The 25,178-nt window shown below is 45.8% G+C and overlaps 1 protein-coding gene across 4 annotated transcripts in view; it reads left to right on the forward strand.

Annotated features, from left to right (window-relative positions):
• Window positions 1–25,178, forward strand: part of AGAP1 (ArfGAP with GTPase domain, ankyrin repeat and PH domain 1) — a 280,544-nt gene that overhangs the window by 175,591 nt on the left and 79,775 nt on the right. For 3 of the 4 annotated variants that reach the window (XM_029964414.1, XM_029964416.1, XM_029964415.1), the window contains one exon: window positions 9,537–9,698. The exons of the other annotated variant lie outside the window; for it this stretch is intronic. In XM_029964414.1, the coding sequence (XP_029820274.1) occupies window positions 9,537–9,698 (162 nt within the window). The remainder of the gene's footprint in view (window positions 1–9,536; window positions 9,699–25,178) is intronic. 4 annotated transcript variants of the gene reach the window in all.

The following is a 25,178-nucleotide window of genomic DNA, read 5'->3' on the forward strand; positions in this document are numbered from 1 at the left end:
GCTCTGCTGCTGCAAAGCCAGACACTGCCTGGGAAAAGGTTGACTTTTAGTTGAAAACTGGCCTCTGGGCTTTCTTGGAGGTGCAGTTTGGGGTTTATGCTGAAAGAACTGGGATTCTGTGTGGCAGCTTCTCCCAGAAAATAAAGAGACATGGGGTGTTGTTTTAGTTGTGTTACCTATGTTATATCCAGGCTTATTAACCATGGCTTTAGGAAAGGTCCCTGTTCTTGTAAACTAATTTGGTGGGAATCTGTGGGCTGGGGAAAATAGATGTTTATTCCCTTTAATCTAAAACTGTGTTACTTTTCTGGTATCCTAGTGATGCTTAAGTAACTGAAATTTAAATTAAATTTGTGTGGCACTGAGCATCATTCTGTTGCTGCAGCTCAGTTGGAAGTCCTTCAGAAAAGGATAACTCTTGGACTTGCTCACTTCCAACCTTCTCTAATAACACAGCAGGGCCAGAGTCCTGTCCATCCCACTGGCCAGTCTCTTCTGGAAGCTGATTCAGCTCTTGCTGACTTTGGAGCAGAAGTTGGGTCCAGGTTTCATTTGCTCCCAAGTTGGGTTGGCTTTGAGCTGATTGACCTGAAGGTGAACTTGTTCCTGAAATCCCTCCCAGGAGTCATTTATTTCTTCTCCCCTCCAAACAACCCAAAGCCTGAGCTGCAGCAAGAGCCACTGATGTAGAAAGTTCATGTCTAAAAATAGCTTATGGTGTAGAGATAAATAGTTTCCTGATTAACACTTCATTTAAATAATTTGGTGCTATTAAATTTCCTTACAGTAGTGACTGTACAGTATGTGAAGTATCCCAAAATGTGTGAGTTCCAAGCCGTCATTAAGGGTGCTGAAGGTTGTTATCTGCTAACTCTGGGTGACATTTCAGATGCCACAGGAACAGCAGCTTCACATTCTTATCAGTGTGAGTTTTCTGGCTGTTATTAATTGTGATCATCTATCAAATCATCAGTGGTTTTTGTAGACCATACAATAATTTTTTTTTAATTGGGGGGCACTGTGAGGATTCAGATGTTGTGATCAGGCTGATGATGAGTAAAAATGTTTATCAAGCCAAGAGCTCACAGGCAGTTGCTCCACAGCCTGTAGATCGTGGGTGCCTTTGCAGACAAATGCTAAACTGAGTCCTAAATTCTTGAATGTGCTCTGAATTCTTTACTTGGAGGTCCCTGAGGTTGTGTGCTGGGGCGGTGTGGACACGACAAAGCCAGGTTTGATCTGGTGTGGTTCCCCCAAGTTGGTTGTTGGCAGGGATTTGTCACTAGTTTTGCAGTCTGACGAGGTACGTGAGGCGATTGGATTGAACGTGAAATGTGGGGTTTATGGATTTGCCACAGACCACAAATACAAGTTTGTGATTTACTTTTGTCATTAATCACCCGAGTCAATTTTCCATTTGGTTGGGTTTGCTGTTAGTTCAGTGATACACAGCTGCAGCAATGGAAGGAGAAGTTGTCAGTTTGCTCGTTTCCGAGGAAAAAAAGCCCAATTTAAAGTGCATCCGAGATTTCCCTTTCATCCCACTAGAGGGGGATCCCTCAAGGTCATCTTCTCCCGTTCCTGTGGACTAGGATTTCCTCTTTCCAGAGCTAGAGAGCAAGAAACTTTCACTGTGAGTACCCTATGTTCCTCAATAACGGGGGGAAAGGAGCAGGGCACGTGTGAGCCTTAATAAAATAAGTATTTGATAAAATAACTGCGTTTGTTAAATATTGGGGGGGGGGAAAAGAGTTTGCTTAGGTTTTCTCTTTAGGGAAGGAGGGAAAAAAGGAACTGTCTGAGGATCCTTTGTAGAGGTGGGCAGAGGGTGCCCGTCCCCGGTGATGCTGAGGTGGGTTGAGGGCAGGAATGTGTCGGGGAGCCTCAGGAGGGTGACAGACAAGCCGCAGCCGGTGCTGCTCAGCCCGTGCCTGTTTCCCTCCCGTTGATTTTCATGCCTCCATGGCACTGTATCCTGAATAAAATCCCAGCTCTGCCCTGTCCACCTGGTGCAATCCCACTGACTCCTGACAGCTGCTCCGGGTGGTACCAACTGGTTGGACGTTCAGACCTTCGCAGGGTTGTTCGCTCTCTTTCCCCCGGTGATTTGAAGATATTAAAGCCATCAGGAGGGTTGAAGCTGATTTACTAAACGGGGAAAAAAAAAATCACAAATGTGTTTGGAGTATTGAACTGCCGTTGACATCTAAAGTCCCAACCATGCTGTTTTCCTCCACACTCCAGCAATCAGGACATCCAGCAAACCCATAAAAAACCAAACTAATAGCATGAATATTCAGTGACCTAGAATACTAATTATTGTCATGAATATTAATGTGATCGGACTTGCTTTTTCCTCTTCTCTTTCTATCTGGCTCTTTTTTTTTTTTTCCCCTCTATTTTTTTTTTTCCACTCAGCCGGCTCTAAAGATGGACCATAATGAGAGCATTTAAGAGAGAGAGCGCTCTCCGCCGTGACAGGGACCGGGGTAATAAGGAGAGCTTGATTAACGTGGTGCACTTGGGGGAGAGATGAGAAGATTCACGTGGGCCTGTTGTGGGGGAGGCAATGAGGCACCGGCGGCTGTGTTGCTGCTCCCTCAGATTAATGAGGCCTAAGAGTGCATTAGGAACAGTGACAAAGGTTTGATCTAATGGGCTCAGTCATTTTTCCTTTGAGTGACAGACGCACAGAAGTAATTGGCTGTGCAGAATGGCAGCTCATTGGCAGTACTTAAGGATACATTATCCCCGTTGTGTGGCCCGCAGAGGCTGTTTATCAAAACTGCTCACACTGCAGACATGCATTCACTTAGCTGCTGTTACAGTGGCAATAGCTATAAAAAAAAAAGTCATCTCACATTCATAGCTATTGTCTCTTTTGCGAAAATAAAGTTTCTTTGTTCCGTTTCCTTAAGAGGCAGGAGGATATGGGAATGCCAGCAGTCGTCCCTCCCCATCCTGGAGGGGCTCTGGATGCAGCTCGCGGGGTTTGGGGAGGGTTGTAGCTCGTGGGAAGCTCCCAGAGTTGGTTCAGTTAATCCTGACAGTGCAGGTGAGACCCACCACCCCCTCTCGGGTGCCATGATTAACAACTTCCACAGGCAGTTGATGGGATTAGGAAGCATTTTACATCCCTGACCTCAGGCCCCCCTGCACGGGCTCTGCTGTAGCGTCAGCAGCATCACACCTGCGAAGGGTTTGATTCTGTGCTGTTATTTTTTGCAAAGTTCAATTCATGGTTCTCAAGAGGAATGACAACCAAGTAAGAGCAGTACAAAGTAGAGCTTTTGCCCGTGTAAAACCTCTGGGTCTTAAAGCTGCAGTCCCTGAACAAGCAGGTAACCTCAGTCAGGACTTGCCCAGAAAGCCAAGCAAACCTTATTTATTACTTTTATTTGTTAAAACCATTGCCAGGAAAGGAAAACACACTTTGATCCCAGCAGAATAAATAGTCGGGGATCTTGAGCAGGAGCCCGTGGTGAAGATCTTGCGTTTAACTTTCTTTTAGAAGAGATGTCTCCTCTGATGACTTAATTTTCCTCCACACTTGCTGTGTGGCTTTGGCATGCTCTGAGAATAATAGCTTTCCTCGTTATACTCCCAGCACCACGTCCTTCACTGCCAGGATATTTCTTGGCACTGCCTTGTTTGTTCATTAGTATTGACCCCGCTCGGTCTGTGCGCTGCTAATCGAGCCTGGGTTGTGGGGATGGAGATGGAAGGGCTTCCTCTGTGAATAGCTGCTTATCCTCAGGAATTTTGGGCAGTAAAGAGATGCTTCTGGGGAAAAAAAAGATCTTAAAAATAAGTAGAACCCACAAGCGAGTTGCCTGGTACAGAACTGAAAATGATTGCCAGCGTGTTGAAGGAGAGTTTTAACACTGGAACCACTGTGGTTTGGAAAGATTTAGGATCACTGAGTGGTTTGGGTTGGAAGGGACCTGAAGGATCATCTAGTTCCAACCCTCCCTCTCACTCTTTCTTGTTCCATATACGAGTAAGCTCAAGATATTTTAAATCCCTGCTCAACCCGGGGCAGAGACAATGTGCTTGAAACAGAATCCATGGCAATGCTTCAGGGAATTTACCCACTGAAGAAGCTGGCTGTGGAATTTGGAGCCCTGGTCCCACAGCTGATCTTCTGAGAACGTGGCCAGACAGTGCTCTGACACCTGGGCAGTGCCTCCCTTCCAGTGCAGGCTGACTCTCCTCAGCTGGAGAGGAAAGGAGCTGGAAGTAGCTGTTTTCCCAGATTTCAGTGCCGCGTGAAATCTCCAGAGTGGGTGAGGAAAGGAGGATCCCCCTGGAAAAGATGGATGCTGAGGCAGCAAACTGAAGGAACCCAGAAGAGCCATCCCCAAATTCTCCTGGTCCCAAGGGTCATATCTATAGGTGAAGCAGAGGCAGAAAGTACAGCAGGGATGATCAGACATTCCTCAGGGAGGGTTTGTCCACTGGAAAGATTTCTGCACAACTCTGGGAATTAAGCCCTGAGCAGGATGCAGAGGGCAGGGGAAGGGAATGCTTCCCATCCGTTTGCAGCCAGCAAGGGGGCCTCTCCCTTTCTCTTTACACCCTAATGCCTGAAAAGGCTTGAGGGAGCAGTGCTGGGTGTGGGTTGGGAATAAGCATCCAACAGCCCATGTAACCTACTTGACAGTGCCTTTTGCTGAATTAGAGGGCATTTCAAGAATAGGCAGAATTCCTGCAACACAGATTGACCCAACATGATTTGAAACAATTAACCCTCTGATATCAAGAGTCAGGATTTCCTGACCCACAACTCTAATGTATTTTTCATTAGTTCTAACAGCTGGTGAGCGCAGCCCTCTGGCCTTAAGAGGTTTATTTCCCTTTTTCTTCCCTTTTTTTTCTTTTCGGGAGAGAAACTCGTTGTGAACATGAAGAGCTTGGCACAAATAAAACATGACCATGGAGAAAGCATAGCAGTGGGCTGCAGTTTGTCTGATTCAGTCCTTCTGTGCAACCTCTCTGCGGGTCTCGCACGCCGCTGCTTCATGGAAAAATGCAGTTCTGCTTCATGACTCTTGCAGTGTCTGCTGGTCTCATAAATCCAAGAGTATATTAGTTGCACTCAGGAATGTAAGTTCTTGTAGCTGATTTGTTTGGGAGGAATCACAGCTGTGTCTGCAGTGGGAAATGAAGATCACTTGTGTGTCGAAGTCCCTTGTATCTGACTTCTGGGTGCAGTGAGAGCTGTGTTGGCTGTGCAGGTGTGATTACTGGCTGCTGGAGTTGGTGAAGGCTTGAAGTGATGTGTCTGTTGAGGTAACCTGTGCTGCCCAGCGGTGATTCACTGTACTACTGAGTTAAAAAATGGCAAAAGAGGGATTGCTGCCATGCTGCCCACAGAACTGCTCCATTGCAGGAGCAGCGTGACAAAAACTCGGAGTGGTTTCTGGTTTGTGGGACAAGTTACAGCGTTTATGTAAGAGAACATTTATATCAACCTCAACTGCTTATTTTATTAATTTAATTAATTTTTGTTATAGAGCCTTTATCTTTTGTCTTTTACTGACCAGATCCACCCTTAACATCTGGTACCCTGTGTTTGTATAAATCTTTGTTATTTTCATAGCATTTCTAAGGACTGTAACCTGACCTTGCATTTATGGTTTGTTGTTTTGCAAATCCGCAACAACTGAGTAGGAAGAGCCGAAGTGGCTCCCTTCTTTTTGGGAAATGGAGACATGTTCTGCCCCCAGGGTGTGTGTTTCTCTCAGCCTCTCATTACCTACGTACATGGCTTAATTCCTCTCGTGCCCAGTCTCGCCTTCACTTGCTCTTTGCAGTGATTTATGCTGAATAAATGGGGATATAAATTGGATTTTGTGTGAGCACGCTCACTCTTCTTAGAGGCACTTCTGCTGAGCATTGGCCAAACCTGGAAATTACCTCGAATCTTAATTTGGAAGGGTTTTGTGGAACTTAATTGTCTGAACGTTTTGTAAGCGCGATCGTAACGGGGTGTTTTATAACATCAGAAAAGATAGTTTTAATAAAGCTGTCTAGAGCTAGAAAGAGGAATTCTTCCTTTGATGCTCCTTTGGTAGATGAAAACATTTTTGTTCAATAGGAGACCAGCATCTTTTTTTTTGCTCATTTGAGACAAGTTCTGGCAACATACTGATATTCATTCAAATATAAATGCCATATTCCCTTTGAAATGCAAATTGTTTAAAGAAAAATAGCATATGGTAGAGGTAAGTACCTTTTCAAATCAGCTCCCACACTTTAGGGATGTGAGTACAGCTAAATTTATTCTTTGGAAAGAATCTGGAGCCTTTGACACATTGAAGCTTGAACTAATCAAGGCTTCCCAGTAAGCATATACACATATCCATATCAAGGAAACAGTGCTGAGAATACATGGATTAGCATAGTAATTTAACTGCCCCCTGCTAATCAACTTAAGCAACCAGCTGATGCATTTAGGATGTATCTGAAGAGACAACTCTTTCACAGCTCCAGAATGGGCCAGGTAACTGTCCAGGAGTTTGGGGTTAATGTGAAGATGGGTGTCTGTCTGTCTGTGGGAGAGAGGTGTGCTTATGTGCGTACAGATGTACAGGGGGGGGCAAGAGATGCAGGATGCATCTTGCAGGAGCTCAATGTAAAGGCTTCATGTGCCTAACCCAATATACAGGCTTCCCTTTTCACAGAATCATCGAATCCCAGAGTGGTTTGGGTTGGAGGGACCTTTAAATCTCCTCTAGTCCCTGGGCAGGGACACCCTCAGAATTTTCACTGGGTGCTGCTGGCCTCCTCTTTTGAACAACTCTGCTGGTGAGGCTTTATCTGTGAGGAAAATGAAAGAGCATTTGCCAGGTCTGGGTTGGGGTTTGCCTGTTGTAGGTGGGAAGAGCTGTGGGACTGTTCTGTAGGAGCTGTGTGTGGAATGCACCGTGTGCAGGAGCAGGGGCTGCCTTTCAGTGATCCTTGCTCTGGGGTAAAGTGCTGGTGCCTGGTGGGGTGGTGGGATACATGTCCTGGGCCTGCTGCACTTTGTGGAAAAATTAGCAACGGATAGGGAAATAATGACGTTTAAATAAGGTTGTAAATAATGGGCTAGAGCTGAACACGCTGAGGAGAGGGAGAGGAAAGGACACACTGTTTTCTGTTATCTGGCCCTTCTGATATCTACCCATGGATTCTGGCTTGAGGGTCTGATATATCATGAAAATATACACACCCCCAGCACCTGGACAAAGTGGAAATTAATCCTGAATAAATTGGAAGGGTTGCAGGGCTACCAGACTATGGCAGTAGGAAAGGACAGATCTGAGTTAGTGGCATCTCTGCTCAGTAAAGTGTTACGTGATGGCGCTTGGCACCTATTTTGTGCTTGCAGCCCTCACCCTTCAGAAAGGTTAAGTGAAAGGAAAAACCTTCTTGGTTTTGCAGAATAAGTGACTTCTCAACAGGTTCATATCATAAGGTGAGGTTGGAGTTTCATCAGATGGGATTGAGGTGGAAGTAAAGCTTTTGGTGCTGACGTGGTGGTGTAGAAGTCAAGATACTCTCGTTTTAAGGTTTTGCTTTTGCCTCATGTTTAGAAAGTGGAGGCTTGTGTTCCAAAGCTTGTGGACTGGGTGAAAGATGTCAGTGTAGAAATATCACTGCTTATGTTGTGTCTGTGTTGGCCTAAATCTCGAGTTTCTAGAGTGCATTTGGTCTCAAGCTCTGTCATGCCCATCAGCCACTCCCTTTCATTTGGTGGATCATCAAAATAATTTAATGATGTTTATACTTTTCCTGGATTTTAAAAAAACAGAGGAGAAGGGCATTTTGAAGTGAGCATCAGCAGCATCACGGAGGTTTTGGAAGGAGATAGTTCTTTTAGGAGACCTCAAAATATATGTACTGTCAGCTCCTGTTTCCATTTTCTATTGTGATTTTAAGGTGCTGAGCTACAATTCGATCCTCTGCTGTGGACTCTCATGCCTTGGGAGGTCCCAGCATGATTCCAAAATCCACTTCAGACTTTGCATAGTTAAACAAATTGGTTTTTCTGTCTGTATTTCATATCAGAGATGCCACACAGAAGTTCTCGAGGCTGAGTAAGTACACTGAAGACACAGATACCGTGATGGATCTGTGTTAAGGACTAAGGATGAGATTTAGTCTTGGGAAAGGGGAGGAGAGAAAGGGACAATTATGCCAACTCTAATAAACACAAAGTAGTTCACTAAGCTCTGCTGTCTTCCCAAAGGCTGCTCTGGGAAAAGACATAATGATAGAACTGGGAGTCAGGAGATCTGGGTTTTATTTTCAAGTCTGCCACAATCTTCCTTTGTGGCCCTGGGTCATTTAACCTCTGAAAAATGGGGGAAATGATAGCAGATAATTAACAACCTCACAGGAGCATTGAAAATTAATTCATTAATTTTTCTGAACTCATCAGTAGAAGGTGCAATGGAAATGCAAAGTGTGAGGGTATGTTATAAAATTGTGTCTGTTCCTTTCCTTCTGCATGTGTTTTTTAAGAGTGTTTTTCAATCCACAGAAGACCTGTGGGGCACCTTTTGAGAGCCTGCCACGAGGAAGGAAACTAGCACTGTGAATTCTTTGTAGCCCTGTAATATGCAAGACCTGTGCTGGGAATGGAGTAAAATGTGCTCAGAAGCCAAAACTGTGGAGAGCAGACTTTGGCCCATAGCAGGTTGTGAGCAAGACCATCAGGAACCTGAGTTTCTGGAAAGGTTTTAATTGTTTCTGCTCTAAAATTTAGTCACTCTTCTCCCGTTTTGTGGTGAGAAACCTGTCCCTGTTGCTCCCCCTCACACACACCTCCCAGCATTTTAAGGTCCTCTTTCTCAGTGATGGTGAAAACACAGAATTATTTCCAGTGTTTATTGGGTAAAGGCTGTTCTTTGTGTCTCCCCTTTTGTGTCACAGGCCTTTAGGTGGAGTTGTGATGGGTGTGTTCTGTGGGGCAGGACACAGGAATGACACCTGCAGTCAGTCCAGTGTGTGCTTTTTGTCCTGGTACTGGTTTAAGATTAAAAGCCCAAATAAGTTTTTGCTTGGTCTCACAATTCTAGGAGTCATTTTCACCCCTTGGTTTCACTTTGGGGAAAGACTGTGTGAGATATTATTTAGAGGTAGATTCTTTTAAACTCTTTGAGTTGGCTTGGTTGTCCCATCTCAGTTGCTTGTATGAAGAGTGGTTTTCAGGATTAAATTCATTTTTTGTGCACAGTTTCTTTCGTAACAAGCAGAGAACCTCTACAGAAAGTGACTGGTGGCAGGGTGGTGAAAGATCGTGTTTTCAATGAACAGAACGAGCTGAAATGGTGAAAATTCAGGCTCTTTAGTCAGAGGTTCTGAGCTAGGTTGCTGAAGTGGGTGGTGGCCCAAAGCCCTGCTGGCAGGGCCGTTGTGCCGAGGCCTTCAGGGAGGGTTTTGTGGCGTAACCTCTGCGTGTGCTCTGTTAAGATACAGCCGTCCATCCTCGTGCAAATCCGTGCTGTGTTCTCTATTGACACGATTTGTTTTCCATTTGTGCCTAGGGAACGTGACTACTAGCACATCTGTGTCTCAGATGGCCAGTGGGATCAGTCTGGTGTCCTTCAACAGCCGCCCGGACGGGTTGCACCAGCGCTCCTACTCGGTCTCCAGTGCAGATCAGTGGAGCGAGGCAACAGTCATTGCAAACTCTGGCATTAGCAGTGGTAAGAAACCTGGAGCTGGGGGGGAATACGTGCTTTGGGGTGAAGGGGGAGTTTGGTGCTTTGCTTTTTTTTCCAAAGGAAAGAATGCACTGATGCAGCCCAGTGTTGGTGCCGCTGCGCTGCTGGGGGTCAGACCTGGAGCATGTGAGGGGGAAAGAGAAAGGAGATAAAAGACAATGGATCGATGCAGTGCTTTTTTTTCAAGGCCAGGGACTGACAGGACAAGGGGGAAAGGCTTTAAACAGGCGGAGAGCGGGGTTAGTTGGGATATGGGGAAGAAGTTCTGTCCTGTGAGGGTGGGGAGGCCCTGGCACAGGTTGCCCAGAGAAGCTGTGGCTGCCCCTGGAATCCCTGAAGTGTGCCGAAGCCAGGTTGGTGGGCTGGAGCACCTGGAGGCTAGTGGAAAGTGTCCCTGCCCATGGCAGGGGGTGGGACTGGATGAGCTTTAAGGTCCCTCCCACCCAAACCATTCTGGGATTCTGTGATAATGCACCTGAAATTAAAATTAAGCATTATTATAATTACATTAGCTCTTCCTGTTGAAAAAAGAATCATTAGAAGGGTTTGGGTGGGAAGGGAACTTGAAGATCATCTCATTCCACCCCCTGCCATGGGTAGGGACACCTTCCACTAGCCCAGGTTGCTCCCAGCCCTGTCCAAGCTGGCCTTGGGCACTTCCAGGGATGGGGCAGCCACATATTGTATGTTGTTGGCTTGATATTCTGATTTCCTTACCCTGTGGTGGGCATTAGCAGTAGGTGTTAGTATTAAGTAGGTATTAGCAGTAAATGATCCTCCAGATATTCTCATCCACGTGTCCTTTCTCTGCTGTGCTCTCACTCTAATCCCTGCATTCTTCTGGCATAACTGTAGTGTTTCCTCAGTGGAGCATTTGAAAGTATTAAAAGGAGCAAACACTATTCCAGATGGTGCTTTGGAATTACTACACTGCAGCAGTGAGACAGGGGTGTTTGTTTTTTGAAGGGTAGATGTGATACTTGGTGTCTCTGGCCTGGAAGGAGTGTCTAGGAAGGGCAGGGCTGTAATGCTGGTCACCTGTGGGTGACCTGATGCAAATTAGAGGATCCTTGGAGCAGCCAGGTGGGTGGGCTGGGGCTCAGGTGTGCAGCAGAGATGGTTCATACCAGCAGGGCACACGTGTCTGGGAGTGTGGGGTTTAAAGGGCACGTGAGGAAACCTTGGAAAGTTCAGGAAATGGGGAAAAGGAGAAGAGTGTGTGGAAAAAAAACCTGAGAAGAAAGTGAGAATATGGATAGCAGGGAGAAATGTGAACAAGACAGGAGGAAGGGAAGGAAAGCTGGTTCTGATGGCTGTCTCTAAAATGAGGAGAGTTAGGGGGATATGAGAACTATTGCCCATGTCCCATACATACATACCTGTAGGTATAGATATATTCTAGAATCATAGAATATTAGGGGGTTGGAATGGACCTTCATGTCCATCTAGTCCCAACCCCACTGCCATGGGCAGGGACACCTCCCACTGTCCCAGGGTGCTCAGGGCCTTATCCAGCCTGGCCTTGGACACTTCCAGGGATGGGGCAGCCACAGCTTCTCTGGGCAGCCTGTGCCAGTGTGTAATGTGTGTCTTTGTAAGGTTTGAATCTGGGTATACCCCTGATTGTGTCTCTGGGTTTTTAAGTAGCTCTGAACAGCTTTTCAGTGCCACCTTATGAGAGCAGAGGGGTTAAAGTCACCATTACCTTGTTTCTGAGTGGCATTAGCTATCCAGGTCCTAGTTACTGAAGCACGTGCATTTCTGGAGCTGTAAACATGTGGGCAGCACCTTCACGAGAGTGACACCTGCATTAAAATAGTCCAGGTTTTGGCTAAGAATTTTCTAAAGCAAGCAGGCTTGATTGGAGCCTCACTGAAAGGCAGAGATGCTGTAAAATCAATTAAATGTGTCCACCCAGCTCTCCTGCTTCTCTGGAGCAGGGCAGGCAGCACTGCCCTGCTTGGGTGCTGAACTGCTTTCCCAGTTAAGACTTTGTATTTTCTTTCCTGAGCTGCTTTGTCCTTTTAATCCAGCCCAATTCTGCCTCCCTTCTGAAAGGTTAGGCCAAAGTTTGCGCCTATTTTTATTTTTTTTTGCACCCTTCTTTTCTCCTGTAGGTTTCAAAGGCAGGCTGGGCAGTGTTGGGTGCTGGCTCTGGCAGGAGAGCAGGCAGAGGACCCAGTGCAGTGAGCAGTGCTGTGCAGGCAGGGGAACAGTGCTGTCCCCGTGCCAGAGGGAGCAGCCGAGGCTGCACCAGAGAAAAGCCTTCAAAATGCAGAATTCACTGAATTCCCACAAGCACCGTGGAAACAGAATGTCAGAAAGTAGAAACAGTACCTAAATTCCTGCCTTTTCCCAGCCCCTTCTTTTGGTAATGCTGTGTTTGCTGGACTTGTCTTTTGCTCCTGCTGCTGAGCTGGAGCTGGTTCCCAATCCCTGGTGAAGGGAACCTTTTCTCCTGCCCAGCTCTGCGCTCCCACGGATGTGCAGTGCCTTCTTCTCACTTGACACTCGTGGCTCAGGAGAGACAACAGCTAGAATTACCTAGGAAATATTTATTTTAAAATTGCAGGTGACTGGAGGGTACTTGTGAATAACCTGGCTGGAATAATTTCTTGCAGACGTTCCAATATTAAAAAAAAGAAAAAAAATTTAAAAAATATTGCTTTATAAATAAGAGGGAAAGTTGGACTAACAGTGAGTTTTAGGCAACTAAGGGTCAGCAGAATCAGAAGTATTATGATAAAGCTGCTGCAAAACCTCAAGAATAATTGATTGCTCTCAGTGTATCATCTTTGGATAAGCTCAGAAATGTCCTTTATGTTGGCAAGTTGACGCATGAAAAACCCTTTTTAATTTCAGGGGTTTTTTTCTCCATTAAAAGATTTTTGAATTTTAGTCATAAAAAGCTAATACTGTGAAAGCAGCAGGTACAGTGAGAAGCTAAGCATCTTTTGGAATTCAAATGCCAATGTACTGGAGGATATCCTGCTTATTGTCACATGGTTTTATTGTAGACAAAATAACATATTGGGATTCAATTTTTCTCTGCACCTTTTTTTCACATTAAATTAATACTTTGTGTGGCTCCGGAGAACTTTTCAAAGTCTTCCAAACCAGACCTTTGGTTTCCTGGGGCTTCTGTCTTTCAAGCAGCTGTGAACATCTCCTAATTAGATAAATTACTTTGTAGTGGGCAGAGCCACAAAACAGGAGGTGCTGGTTAAATTAAAGGGGAAAAATAGAAAAATCCATTCTCTGAAATGGAATGCCCCACTGCTTTATGACTATTACTGTGGTAAGGTTTTACATTTAAGTACCTGAGGTTTAAAATTAAATGTCTAATATAATTTGGCACTGGTAACATGAAGCCTGTGACTGCCCTTGGAGAAAATCCTGACAGCTTAGTTTGGTGCTTAAATTGCTGTCTCTGGCTGGTGAGTGGCTCGTGAGGCTGGATCAGTATTTAGCTGAATCCCACCTGCTGTTCAGCATCATTTGCAATGCAGCAACATATTTGCCTCAGAAACTCCCGAAATTTCCAAAGGCTGTTCCAGCAGCACATGAAAAATTAATTCTTTTTGCTTTTTTCTTCCCCCTGTACTCTTGTAAGTACTTGACAGAAGTAATTTTAGCAGCGGGAGAGAATAAAAACTGGGGGCAGTAAATCCCTGTCCAGGAACCTCTTGTGTAGATTCTTTATGGACCCAGAATTGATCTACGTGTCAGATCCTGATGTAGTTTCAACTGTTTATCACCCTAATGGTGTTAGAGAGACCATGAGCATCAACTTATAATCCTCCATGAAAGAAATTGGTGTTTGCAGTCAATGAAGGAGCAGCTCAGCTTTATTGATAGATTTAGAACAATTACTGCTGCTCCAGCTATTGGCTGAGAGGTTTTCCTGGATCCTGCTGGAGGCCTGCCATGTTTTGTCTTTGATAAAGCTTTTCCTTGATGGATTTTTTTTAGTCCACAGAGAATTATCTGTAGTTACTCATTGCTGGGGAACAGGAGGGTTGCCTGGTCTCATTTGTGACCTGTTCGGGCGTTGAAGTTTCTGTCAACAATGTGCATCCCACGATTCCTCCTCTGCAAATTCAGCGCTTATTTCCATAAAATCACAGAATTGTTAAGGTTGGAAAAGCCTTCCCAGCCCGTGGAGTCCCCCCGTGCCCGATCCCTGCCTTGTCACCCAGCCCAGAGCACTGAGTGCCACTTCCAGTCATTCTTTGGACACCTCCAGGGATAGGGACTCCACCACCTCCCTGGGCAGCCCCTGCCAAGGCCTGACCACCCTTTCCAGGAATAAATTCCTCCTGATGTCCAACCTGAGCCTCCCCTGGCACACTGCAGTAGAATTGTGGACAGCCACTGTTGTCTGTTCTGCACTTCACAGTTTGTGCATCTCTAAAGAGCTTGTGAGACAGACCCTCAAACTTGCCATCAGAGCTTTTTTTGGTGACAGAAACCACAAAAATGAGTTTCGTGAGACTTCGCTCACAGAAGACCGAGGATGTTATTTCCTACCTGGGAATGAAGCAGCAGCTTGTTCATTCTCCTTCTAAATGTCAGGTTTTATAGATTGGCTTCCAAGGCTGTGTCCTGAGAGTACGAGAGGGAAGGATTCCTTCCTTAAAGACCCAATATTGAGCTGTTCTGGCAGAGCTCTGCAAACAGCACTTTGCATGGGACAGGGATTTCTCTCCTCCAGACTTGTAAATTGTCATTTGAATTCTAGCATGATGTAAAATTCTGCAATAAATCAAATATCTGTTTAAATATCATCCACTTAGGCTTTATCACTGTACAATTGCTTGTACGGGCCATTTGAGCTCAACTGTAATTTATGGAAGTTGTAATACCTGGTGTCTTTTGAGTTTCTAACAGTTTGGTGCTCGGGTTTATTGATGTAAAATTGAGTTCTCACTGTGCCGTGGGGTGTGAGAGGTCATTGGAGTGTTGATATTAATGCAGACCTTGCAACTTGCCTTACTTGTCTGATCCTGAGCCCTTGGAATGATTAAATGATGGAACCTTCTGCTGTGTTTTGGAAAACAGTTCAGCTTGAATCTGACATCAGAAGAGTGAACCATTTAGAGTTGTTGTAGTTTGATGGGCAAATTGTTGACTAGGATCAATTATGTAATTTCAAATAGATTATCGAATTTCAGAATTATTTGTGTTCAGTGTATACAGATGGTTTAGGTCAGAAAAGCTTTTTCCTCCTTTTTGAGTCAGGAAATCATGACTGAAAAGCAAATATAAAGTCATTTTCACCTTTTCTTTTTCCCAGCTGCTCTAGGGTTTCCTGCAGTTCCTAATATTTAATACAGTAAAATTCACATAAGACAGTGTATGTGCATGTAGTTTACATTGCCATTAAAATAGGAAGGGAAAGGGAGCATTCATCCACTTTGCATGCCCTTTTGTGATCAACAGACAAATTGCTTCTGGCAAATAGTTCCAGAGGGAAACTTTGTCAGTTCAGCTGGGGAAACTCTGCTAACAACAACTTATTATTGCCTTTGCTTTGTCAACATACCTTGAGGAAACTCGGGTTATAGAGCACCACTTTTTAGCAATTTCTGGAAAACCATCCCCTTTCAGCATCAGGTTGTGTACAGAGGAGCTCTCAGGATTAAAATTTAGTTGACATCCTTGGCAAGCTCTGACCTGAAATAGCCCAGTCAACTAGAAATATTTAAAAATTGCATGAAGCAGTGTCCAAGGAATAAGAAACTGTTATTTTCTCAGATTTGCTGATCCCGCAGGATTTTAGGTTTCAGATTTATTTTAAATTTAGGCAGGGAAGAACCAGTTTGGCAACCTGTGGTTCCCCAAAATGACATCAGGCAAGCAGGGCAGAGGAATGGTGATAAGTGCTGTGAAAAGGGTTTCAGGACAAGTGGAAATGGCCTCAAGTTGTGCCAGAGGAGGTTTAGATTGGATACTGGGGAGAATTTCTCCAGTGAAAGGGTGGTCAGGCGTTGGAAGGGGCTGCCTGGGAGGTGGTGGAGTCCCCATCCCTGGAGGTGTTCCAAAACCTGTGGATGTGGCGCCTGGGGACGTGGTCAGTGGTGGCCTTGGCAGTGGTGGGTTAAGGGTTGGACCCAGTGATCTCAGAGGTCTTTCCCAACCGGAATTATTCTCTGAATGATTTCTGTGCCTTCCTCCTGAGCATCCAGGCTGTGGCTGCAGCTCAGAGAACACACCAAGCTGGGGATGAGCCGCTGATCCTCCTGGACCTTGTGTCCAGCAGAGGAGGGAGGTAAAGGAATGGAAGATCTGAAAACAGTTCCCCGTTTCTGTGTCCATGGTGGATGAGGAGAGGGCACTGAGGAAGCTCTGAGGTTTAAACTGTTGTGGTGTTGGTTTAAGGAGGACCTTGGGTCTGTGGGCATTTCTGCCCAGCTTTGCTGAGTTTTAGCTGCTTCTGTATTTATCCAGTGCTGCTGTTGACATCCTGAGCCACATTCTGTGGCTTTTGACAATTCTCCATCTGCGTTTCTTGTTGAAGAGCCTCTTCTTTCTGCTCTCCCTCTTCCCCTGATTAAAATACACGGAATTGTTGCATTCAGCAAGTCAGTCCTGTACTTGGTTCCCAAATGCAAGAAACGTGAGTTTGCATCCTCAGATAATTTGACATTGGCAACCTGATGCTCATCTTCATGTTGTTCACAGCCCGAAGTGCCAAATGTCTGTCAGTAAATTAGTTCTGTGACTAACTTAGCTTTTTGAGTGGAACTATAAAGCTTTGGTGTTTCCCAATGTTTACTTATGGATGCTTAAATACATATTTTGCACTTAGCTTTGCTTAGGATTTGCACTGAAGTAGGGATGCAAATGGCATGTTCCTTGTGATAGGGGAAAAAAAAGATGATTTCTTTTTGTGATGTTGATTAATCTGACTTGACTGTCAAACAATGTTCAGTAAATAAGTGCTTTTTCTGCCTGTAGCTGGGCCTGGTTGTCACACCTCTGTTATCCCCACTAAGGAGAAAGGAGGGGAAAAAAACCTCAAAGCAGAGCAATTTACTTTTATTTTTGGAGCATAAACTTTACCTTGACAGGGCAGTGAGGAGAAAAATGTTGTCTTCATCAGCTCTTTTAAGCTCATGGCTGGGAGACACTGTCCAAAAGTCAGGACCTCTCAAGTAAGGAAGGTGGAACCCTTAATGTCAGGTTTAATATTGATGATTGTACCCCTGGATAGGGAAGTTCTTTGTCAGGGAGGCCATCCTGAAATCTCTTTTGTATTTAAAAGAGAGTTTAATCTTCCCAAGGTTTTTATTTTGTATGTTTATAGTTTAAAGTTGCTTTAATCTGAAATGTTTGCAGTAATTGCAAGGAAATAAGTGCATGAGCCGGATTCACACAAAATCCTGCAGGAGTTTATGGACTTTGAAAAATTGAGTCATGTTTGGAGAGAGGAGTATAAATCAAGAGACTCATTCTCAAGTAAGCATAGAGGAAGGGCATAATGCTGCAAGAGCAGAATGTGGCACTTTATGAACTACTCTGATACAAATAATGTGGCTTAAGAATCTCATAAGCCCGGCGCATTCCGTATTTAAGGGCTCTGTAAGGAAGACTTAAACGAGGGAAAAGAGTAAAAAGTGTACTGATTCCCAAATCAGTACACTTTTATTTTTTCTAAATATTTTTATCTCAATTTAAATAACCTAAATTTATATAATAATATAAATTCTAAGTTTACGTGAAGTTTAGCAGTGTTTTAAACACAACGTTGAGAAAGTAAAGAATTGATGTATAACCACCATGGGAGCAGTTCCTGATTTCAGGATTTTTTTCTTTGTACATCTGCACTTTGGAAGTTCAAATAGGTGCTTGCAATAATTACATTTCTTGTTAAATGTGCAGTGCTTTGTTCTGCAGGATCTGGATGAAGTGTGTGCAAGAAATGCACGCGATGCTTTTATTTCTTCTCCGGCTTGATGAAGTTTCTGTTCCAATTAAGAACAGGGCAGGTGTCTCATCAGGCACAACTCTTGGCAGGCTTGGATTCTTTCCAGTCCAGATCACAGAGCAAGGGGTCCAGGGATGTTGTGTATTCCTTACCTATGGAATCCAACACTTCAAAGCTGCTTCACAGTGTCTGCGGTTGGAGGAGTGAAAGGAGCCTCTGTGTTCAATCCGAGCCGCGGCTCGGCCACAACCTGCTGATTGTTGGGGGACAGCTGGAGCGCAGAGACCCGGCCTTCCCCAGGTGGGGCAGCAGCTCCTTTCAAGTCTCCAGGCCCTTCATTTGTCACAGTTGATCTCATCCCTCCATTCAGCCTCGGCTGTGCCACCCACGGGCTGGGTTGATGAGGAGGATCCAGTTTACGAGGGGCTTTTCTGCCGCCTGGGTTTTGTGAGGGCAAAGGGGGGGCCTGGGCTTTGGGTGTCTGAGCCCTCAGAAGAGCTGGCAGGAGCCAGAAAGAGGCTTGATTAAACTGGAAAATCAAAAAGTAAGTTTGGTGATGACATTTATGCCATCTGACACCTGTAAAGGGCAGCAAACGCAGAGCTTCGTGTTTTAAAGGCTTCACTTTTCAGCTCTAGGTTTCTGCAGAGGAAACCTAGGAAAAAGTTTGATTTTGCCTTTGATTAAGAGTGTTCTTGGTGTTGCTTCCGTTATTTCTTTTCCCTTCTAATACTGGTGCTCGTGGCACACGTTACCAGGAAAGCCTTAGCTTTTTCCTGCCTAGCATGGTGCAATTAGCAGCCAATTTGCTATACAGCGATTATTCAGCCTTAATTGGAAAATGTTAATAGTGAAAGTCACTTGATTTTATTTTTTTCTTTTTTTTTTTTACTCCAAAACACTGACATTAGGGCTTGTCACTGCAGTCTGGTGGACTGACAGTGGAGAGTTTCCTAACCTCTTCTCAATTACCGAGTGGGTTTGATGCTTGAAGTTATCCACAGGTTATACAGACTGAAGGTTAAAGTACAGGAGTAGAGACGAGACATCTTTCTGGCTCTGAGCATCTCTTTGAAGAGAGTCAGTTCTTCCTCTCTGTCTTACTTTGCCTATCTTGAAACACAAGGTAAATATTTTAGTAGGAAGTGATTCAGTAAGCCATGGGGTCATTATTTTCCAAGTGCCTCGAGACCTCAAGGCTCTGTTTCAAAGCACAGTGTTGTTAAATGAGGGGTTTTAATGCAATTAGGAGACAATGCTGAGGGTTAGATCAGGGTGGAGCTGTGCCCCTCTCTGTGTAATTGAGGTGAATTTATTATGCACATTGTTTTGTCCAAGGATGTAAAATAGGATTTGTCACACACAGTTGTGTGCACTTGACCACAGTGCAGCTTGTTCATCCTGGGTGTGTTCTGGTGTGCTCCAGGTGTCTGTTTGCTCACACACCAATTGGTGGCAGTGCAGGGTGACACCAGTAAGAATCACATCCTCTCCACAGAGCTGATGCTGCCCAGTGAAAACCTTCTGCCAGAAGGAGTGGAGGCGTGCCTTGTGCATCCTTGTAGATCTGTTCAGCAGGAGCCATGAAGTGGAGTTTGCCTTGGGATGTGGTGGCATCCTGCAGCATCCCAGGCTCGCATCTCCTTCTGGTTTGTTGTCCTTATGTGTTCAAACAACTTGTCAGGTTTAATCTTTCCACAGGGCACATTCACATGCAACACAAAGGAGAGGGATGCAAGGGTGGAATGGGGGATAAGATAAATTAGCAAGCTGTGCCCACTCAGGGAGTGGTTTATGTCATCTCTGCTCCTGACCTAAACCTGCTGTAGGCAAGATGTGCAGAGGAGGGATGAACATCTTATTCCCAGTTCCTGTTCTGAGGTTGCAGGTCCTGTAAAATACAGTCTTTGCTTTGCTTGTCACCATCTTGGCAGCACAGGAGGGTCACTTAGGAATAGAAGTGTCCTCTCCTTGTGTAATTTTCTCCTGGATACAAGGAGCTTACTCAATAAGGAGGCTTTGAAAGGGAGTTAACAGGGCACGGTTGCTTCTTTTCTTACTGGCAGTCCTTCGAGTTCCAGGGAGCAGGATGCTGCTTCTCCAGCACTGTAATGTGTTATTCCTTAGGAGGTAAAATGTGCTTTTGTGGGGGTTTTTTAAACACTACATTGCATTTTTGCTTTCATGCTTCCTTTGTGATGGCCAAACACTGTGTGTGGGTAGGGAATGAGCTAGAGATAACTTTGTCTTAATGAGGGTCTTACTATCTCCAAAATTATTTCGAAGCCTTCCAGTATCTGTGCCTGACCATTATGAGGCTGACTTTCTCTCCCTAGCCTGTGGGTGATGTCCCTCACTTGTCACAAAGTGACGAGGCTGTGGGGAGGGAGCACTGCTGTCAGCCCAGACATGCCTCGAGGTGAGGTGCAATGCCAGACCCTCCAAAAGCAGGGAGATTTGGTTTTGGGGTTTTTTTTTTGTCAGGAAGGAAGCTTTGTTTTCCTTCTTTAATTGAAATTGCTCTAAGAGGGAAGGAGGCAGCGACTCGGGCGTTCAGGGGGGCTCTCTGTAGCTGACAGGGCAGCTCTGTGATTTACAGGCTCCAGGCACACGGCTGCAAAGATGGGAGATGCCGAGGAAAGAGAGTGCTCCCGAGGCTCTTTGATCTCCATCCCCCAGTTCTGCTCAGAGCTTCCTTTAATTTGACTCCGTGCAGCAGGTTCATTTAAGCCCTCGGTGGCTTGAGTGTCCAAGCTGAGCTCAGCTCAACGATGGCCGATGCACCTCCTTCCTGCCCAAGGTGTGAGCTCCGTGTGCTTGACAAATACATGCCTTTTTTTTTATCCTGGAGGCTGTAATCTCGTGCCACCCCTTCCCCCCCACTCCTGAGTGTTTGTTACATCCGCAGACTTGTGCCAAGCTGCAGGTCTGTCAGGATTTTAATGTCAGTGCCGTACATCCGTGCCTGGCTCCAGCCTTCCGCAGTCATTGTGCGACTGCAGCATCCCTTTAACTTCGGTTTGAGGCAGAGGAGGAAGATAAAGAACTTGATAGAACATTTATGGTAATAGCTGTAAAGGGAAGCTGTAGAGCAGTGGATTTCACAGCCAGAAAAATCTCAGCTCGGGGAAATGGGTCTGAAATACAACTACAGATGGTTTTCGTCTCTTGCTTCCCCTGTTTAAATAAAAGGATTGCTTTTCTCACCTTTATTTAAAACACATGTGTAGAAGATGAAAGTGTCCAGCTATTTTTTTATTATTCAGTCCACCAGCTACCGACATCTTTGCCTTATTTCATTTCAGCACTAATGGCATAGTGAAAGTTCTGAAACACCCTCTTTGGATCCAGCCTTCCTTGGGTCGCAGCAAAGATTCCTGCTGCAGGCAGAGCTGTTGCTGTTGTTTTCGTCATCAGCACTTTCTTTCTCCTCTTGAACCTGGTGCTATTAATTGTGTTGCTGCTTCTGCTCTTTAATTGATCCCATTCACCGCTCCCGCTTTTGTAACGTCTGACTTCTTGTCACTTCGGCAAATCAAAAACCCAAATTAATCAATCTCCAGCCACTTGAGAATAAGGCCGTGTTGGGGAGCTGGGCTTGACAAAAAAGTCTAATTTCACTTTGAAAGCCTGTTGGAAAATTTTAACAAGAAGATGCAAGAAAAATGTAAACCAGATCAAGCTCGACTTTGGTCTGCGGAGAATAGCGTCACCTGTTGAGTTTGTTTCAAGTTTTTGTAAATAGGTGATTTGACAAAAATATGAAATAAATCAAAAGACACGAAGATAGAAGGGGTCAGAATATCCTTGGTTCCACTGCAGATGGTTACACAGGAGAGAGGGTTGTGTCTGTGTGAGAGAGAATAGGAACGGTGGGCCAACGACGACGCTCCGCTCTTGGACTTTTGTATCCCAGCCTTTGTGCTGTGCTATTCCCGTACCTTACATGTTGTTTCTTTTCCTGCTTTTTGAACCCCCAGCTCCTTTACCCTGGCCCGGGGTGCTCATACTGGCTTATTATCCCTTGTTTCCTTGGACTGCTTGGTTCCAGCGCTGGCATCTTCTGCAGCACTGCTGGGCAGGTGCTGCAGGTGGGGAAGGGGAAATGGCTTCGAGTCACATCTCGGATGGGCTTGGTGCAGAAAATTGGGAATTTGGGATGCACATTAGTTGTTATTCTGTGCCAGGGCACGAAGGAAGCACAAGCTGGGTTTGGATGGGGTTTCAGACAGGTGAGGGTTGGGATTGTTCAGCCTGGAGAAGAGGAGGCTCCGGGGAGACCTTAGAGCATCTTCCAATGCCTAAGGAGGATCCAGGAGAACCAGAAGGGGATGTTGGACAAGGGCCTGGAGTGACAGGACAAGGAGGAATGACTTTACACTGCCAGAGGGCAGGGTAAGACGGAATTCTTCCCTGGGAGGGTGGGGAGGCCCTGGCACAGGTTGCCCAGAGAAGCTGTGGCTGCCCCTGGATCCCTGGAAGTGTCCAAGGCCAGGTTGGACAGGGCTTGGAGCAACCTGGGCTAGTGGAAGGTGTCTCTACCCATGGCAGGGTGGAATGAGATAAACTTTGAGGTCTCTTCCAAACCAAACCATTCCGTGGTTCTATGATGATTCTATGACTTTCTTAATCTTTTCAAATCCAGGACTCTCGCAGTGTCCTTAGGGGGCACGAATGGAGTTGTCTTTGAGATCCTCCCTTCTGCCTCTCCTTTCCTGTGCCACAGTTTGTCCTACTTGAAGGGAATTTTTCGTGTGGCCATAATTAGAAGGTGGATCTTGGAGAGAGGCAGACATGGGACTTGCTTTCTGGAGTAAAAGCTGCATTGCCTGTTTGTTTTGCTTTGTAATTTCTAGCAAATGAGAATTGGATTTGCACAAGCCGAATCTCTGTCTTATCCCAGGTGTCATATGCACTTGTAGAGAAAAATCAGCACATGAACAAGAGGGTGGTGGGGTTCTGTATATCCCATCTCTTCATAGCTTAAGGGCTTTGGTCACGAAGTGTCACTTGTTGCTCCTGGATATGGAGTGCATATGGATTTCCCATCCCTGGAAGTGTCCAAGACCATGTTGGATGGGGCTTGGAGCAACCTGGGCTGCTGGGAGGTGTCCCTGCTCATGGCAGGGGGTGGAACCGGATGAGCTTTGAGGTCCTTCCAGCTCAGATGATTCTGTGATTCTGTGACATGGCTCGTCATCTCTCCCTTACAGCTGAGGGAGTTAGTGACTGTGCTGGGAAGGAGAGGAGGGCAGGCAAGGGAGGAAGGCTCCCTGGCTACTGGGAGAGGGCATGGGCCTGTCTAGCTCTCTCCTGTAGATCGCAGACAGCAGCAGATGTGGGCTGAAGCACGAGGATGCTCTGGTTTGGAGGAGAAGATGTTTTTCAGGGAGGTGTTATTGCACATCACTTCAAAACACGGCCCAGCAGTTGCAGAACCGAGGATGTGCCGGTCAGGGCAACCCCAGCTCTATGGCAAGGGGAGAGTTTTGTCCTTAATGTCGTATAATAGAGCTCTGCACCCTGCAAATGATGACCATCATCAAGGGAAGCTGTGCCCGTACAGTCCATCAAAAGCCTCAGAGCTAATGATGGGCTGGGCAGATAATCGGGGGAGAGTTAATTGTAAGGTTCGATATGGCATCTTGTCAGCAGAGATAAGTTGTCACGTTTTCCACTTGAGCTGAAACTAAATGATTGTAAAATAAGTTATGAGTGTCCTTGGGCCTGTCTGCCAGAATGATGGCTAAGAATACATTCCTGGCCCATCAGTCTCAAGCAGCCCGCTTGATATTTATGCGAGCTGAATGTTATTTTATTCCCCCTCTAGTCATGCTTGTCAGCCTCCCGAGTGAAAAGTGAAACTGCTGCTTTGACTCATACTTCAAGTATTGAAGCTCGGAGAGGCTGCAGATTGTTATTATTATTACTAGTATTATATATTTTTTCGGGTGTGTGTTGAACATTGATGCCCGATTGGGAAGAACTAATGGCTGACATTGAACGTGCGGGATGGCTGGAAAACAGCCCATCCCAGCCCAGTGAAACGCAGCTTATGAGTTCCAGTGCCTCTGTCAAAGCTGGTTGAGATGGGGAGTAATGAGGCGCTTGCTTTTTTAATTTGCCATGCCTTTTCCTTGCCTTTTTTTTTTCCCTTCTTTCCCCCCCCCCATATTTAATAGTGCCGGCAGTGGCCGTCTGTTCTCAGGCGTGGTAATTGATACCAAATAAAATGCATTATTTGTATTCAGTCAGGAGGATGAAATTGCATTCAGCGGGCTGAAGCCTGAACTCATTTACAGTTTCCCGAAGCCCGGGCTTTCAGGAGCCCTCTTTTCAATTTGAAGAATCCCTTGTCAGGCAAGAGAAGGAGTGGGAAATGGGAGAGCGCAGCGTGTGAGCCCCAGCGCCTTTTGATTGCTCATATTTTAAACCAGGGGAATGTTAAATAACTCCCATCTTCAAAGGGTGGTCTGGGGAGCCGGGGATCCAGGGCAGGGAGGCACCAGCAGCGTGGGCTCGGCACTGTTTAGGAGCGACTGGCCGAGGGGCAGGGAGAGCACCAGACTCTCACTTCGGAGCTGTTTGATCCAAGGACAGCAGGTTGTTACCTGGAGAGGCCTGTGGGTGAGGAGGATTCACCAGAGGAGGTCACTTCTTCAGCTCTGCGACGGCCCTCGCTCCTCAGGGCTCACGAGCAGGTTTTGTTGGGGTAATTTATGGCCCTGGAATTAGACGGAGCCACGGGGAGCGTATGGACCTACCTTTGTAAACAGAATGTATTCTGTGGGTTTGCGTCAGGTTTGTGGTTTCTTCAGTGTTTTATGGGTCCAGGGCATCGTGGTTGATGCTGCAGTTGCATGAGGTGATGAACACAGATGGGTTTAATTCTTTCTAAAGTGAAAGATGAGAATGAGAGGGGGGAGAAGTGAAGCATTTTAAATCATAGAATCACGGAATGGCCTGGGTTGGAAGGGACCTTAAAGCTCATCTTGTTCCCCACCCCCTGCCATGGGCAGGGACACCTTCCACTAGCCCAGGTTGCTCCAAGCCCTGTCCAACCTGGCCTTGGACACTCCCAGGGCTGGGGCAGCCACAGCTTCTCTGGGCAACCTGTGCCAGGGCCTCAGCACCGATGAAGACATCGATTAGCACTGGTCCCAGTACAGGTGCCCAAGGACAGCACTGATCACTGACATCGCTCAGGACTCTGAGAAGCTGTGCTAGATGTGAGCAAACCTTCCTGGCTGGTGTGCTCTGCTATCTCTCCGTGATATTTAGGTATTTTCTGGATTTTCACAAGCAAATGGAAATCAGTGAGATGCCTTTTGGTGCCACACCCAGGTCCCTTTCTCACCAGTCTTGACTCAACACAGGAATTTTCACATAATTACTGCAAAGAAGGGGGTTTTGTGGGGAGGTGTTTCTTCTCCTTTTTAAGTATCAACATAGGAAACCTTCAGAATCGATCTGGAGGTCAGTATTTAGGATAGAAGTAACACCCAGTTGCATCCATGGCATCCTCTTCTGCA

This window comes from Manacus vitellinus, unplaced genomic scaffold (assembly GCF_001715985.3).
Source record: "Manacus vitellinus isolate BGI_N305 unplaced genomic scaffold, ASM171598v3 scaffold_71_pilon, whole genome shotgun sequence".
Lineage (NCBI taxonomy): Eukaryota > Metazoa > Chordata > Aves > Passeriformes > Pipridae > Manacus > Manacus vitellinus.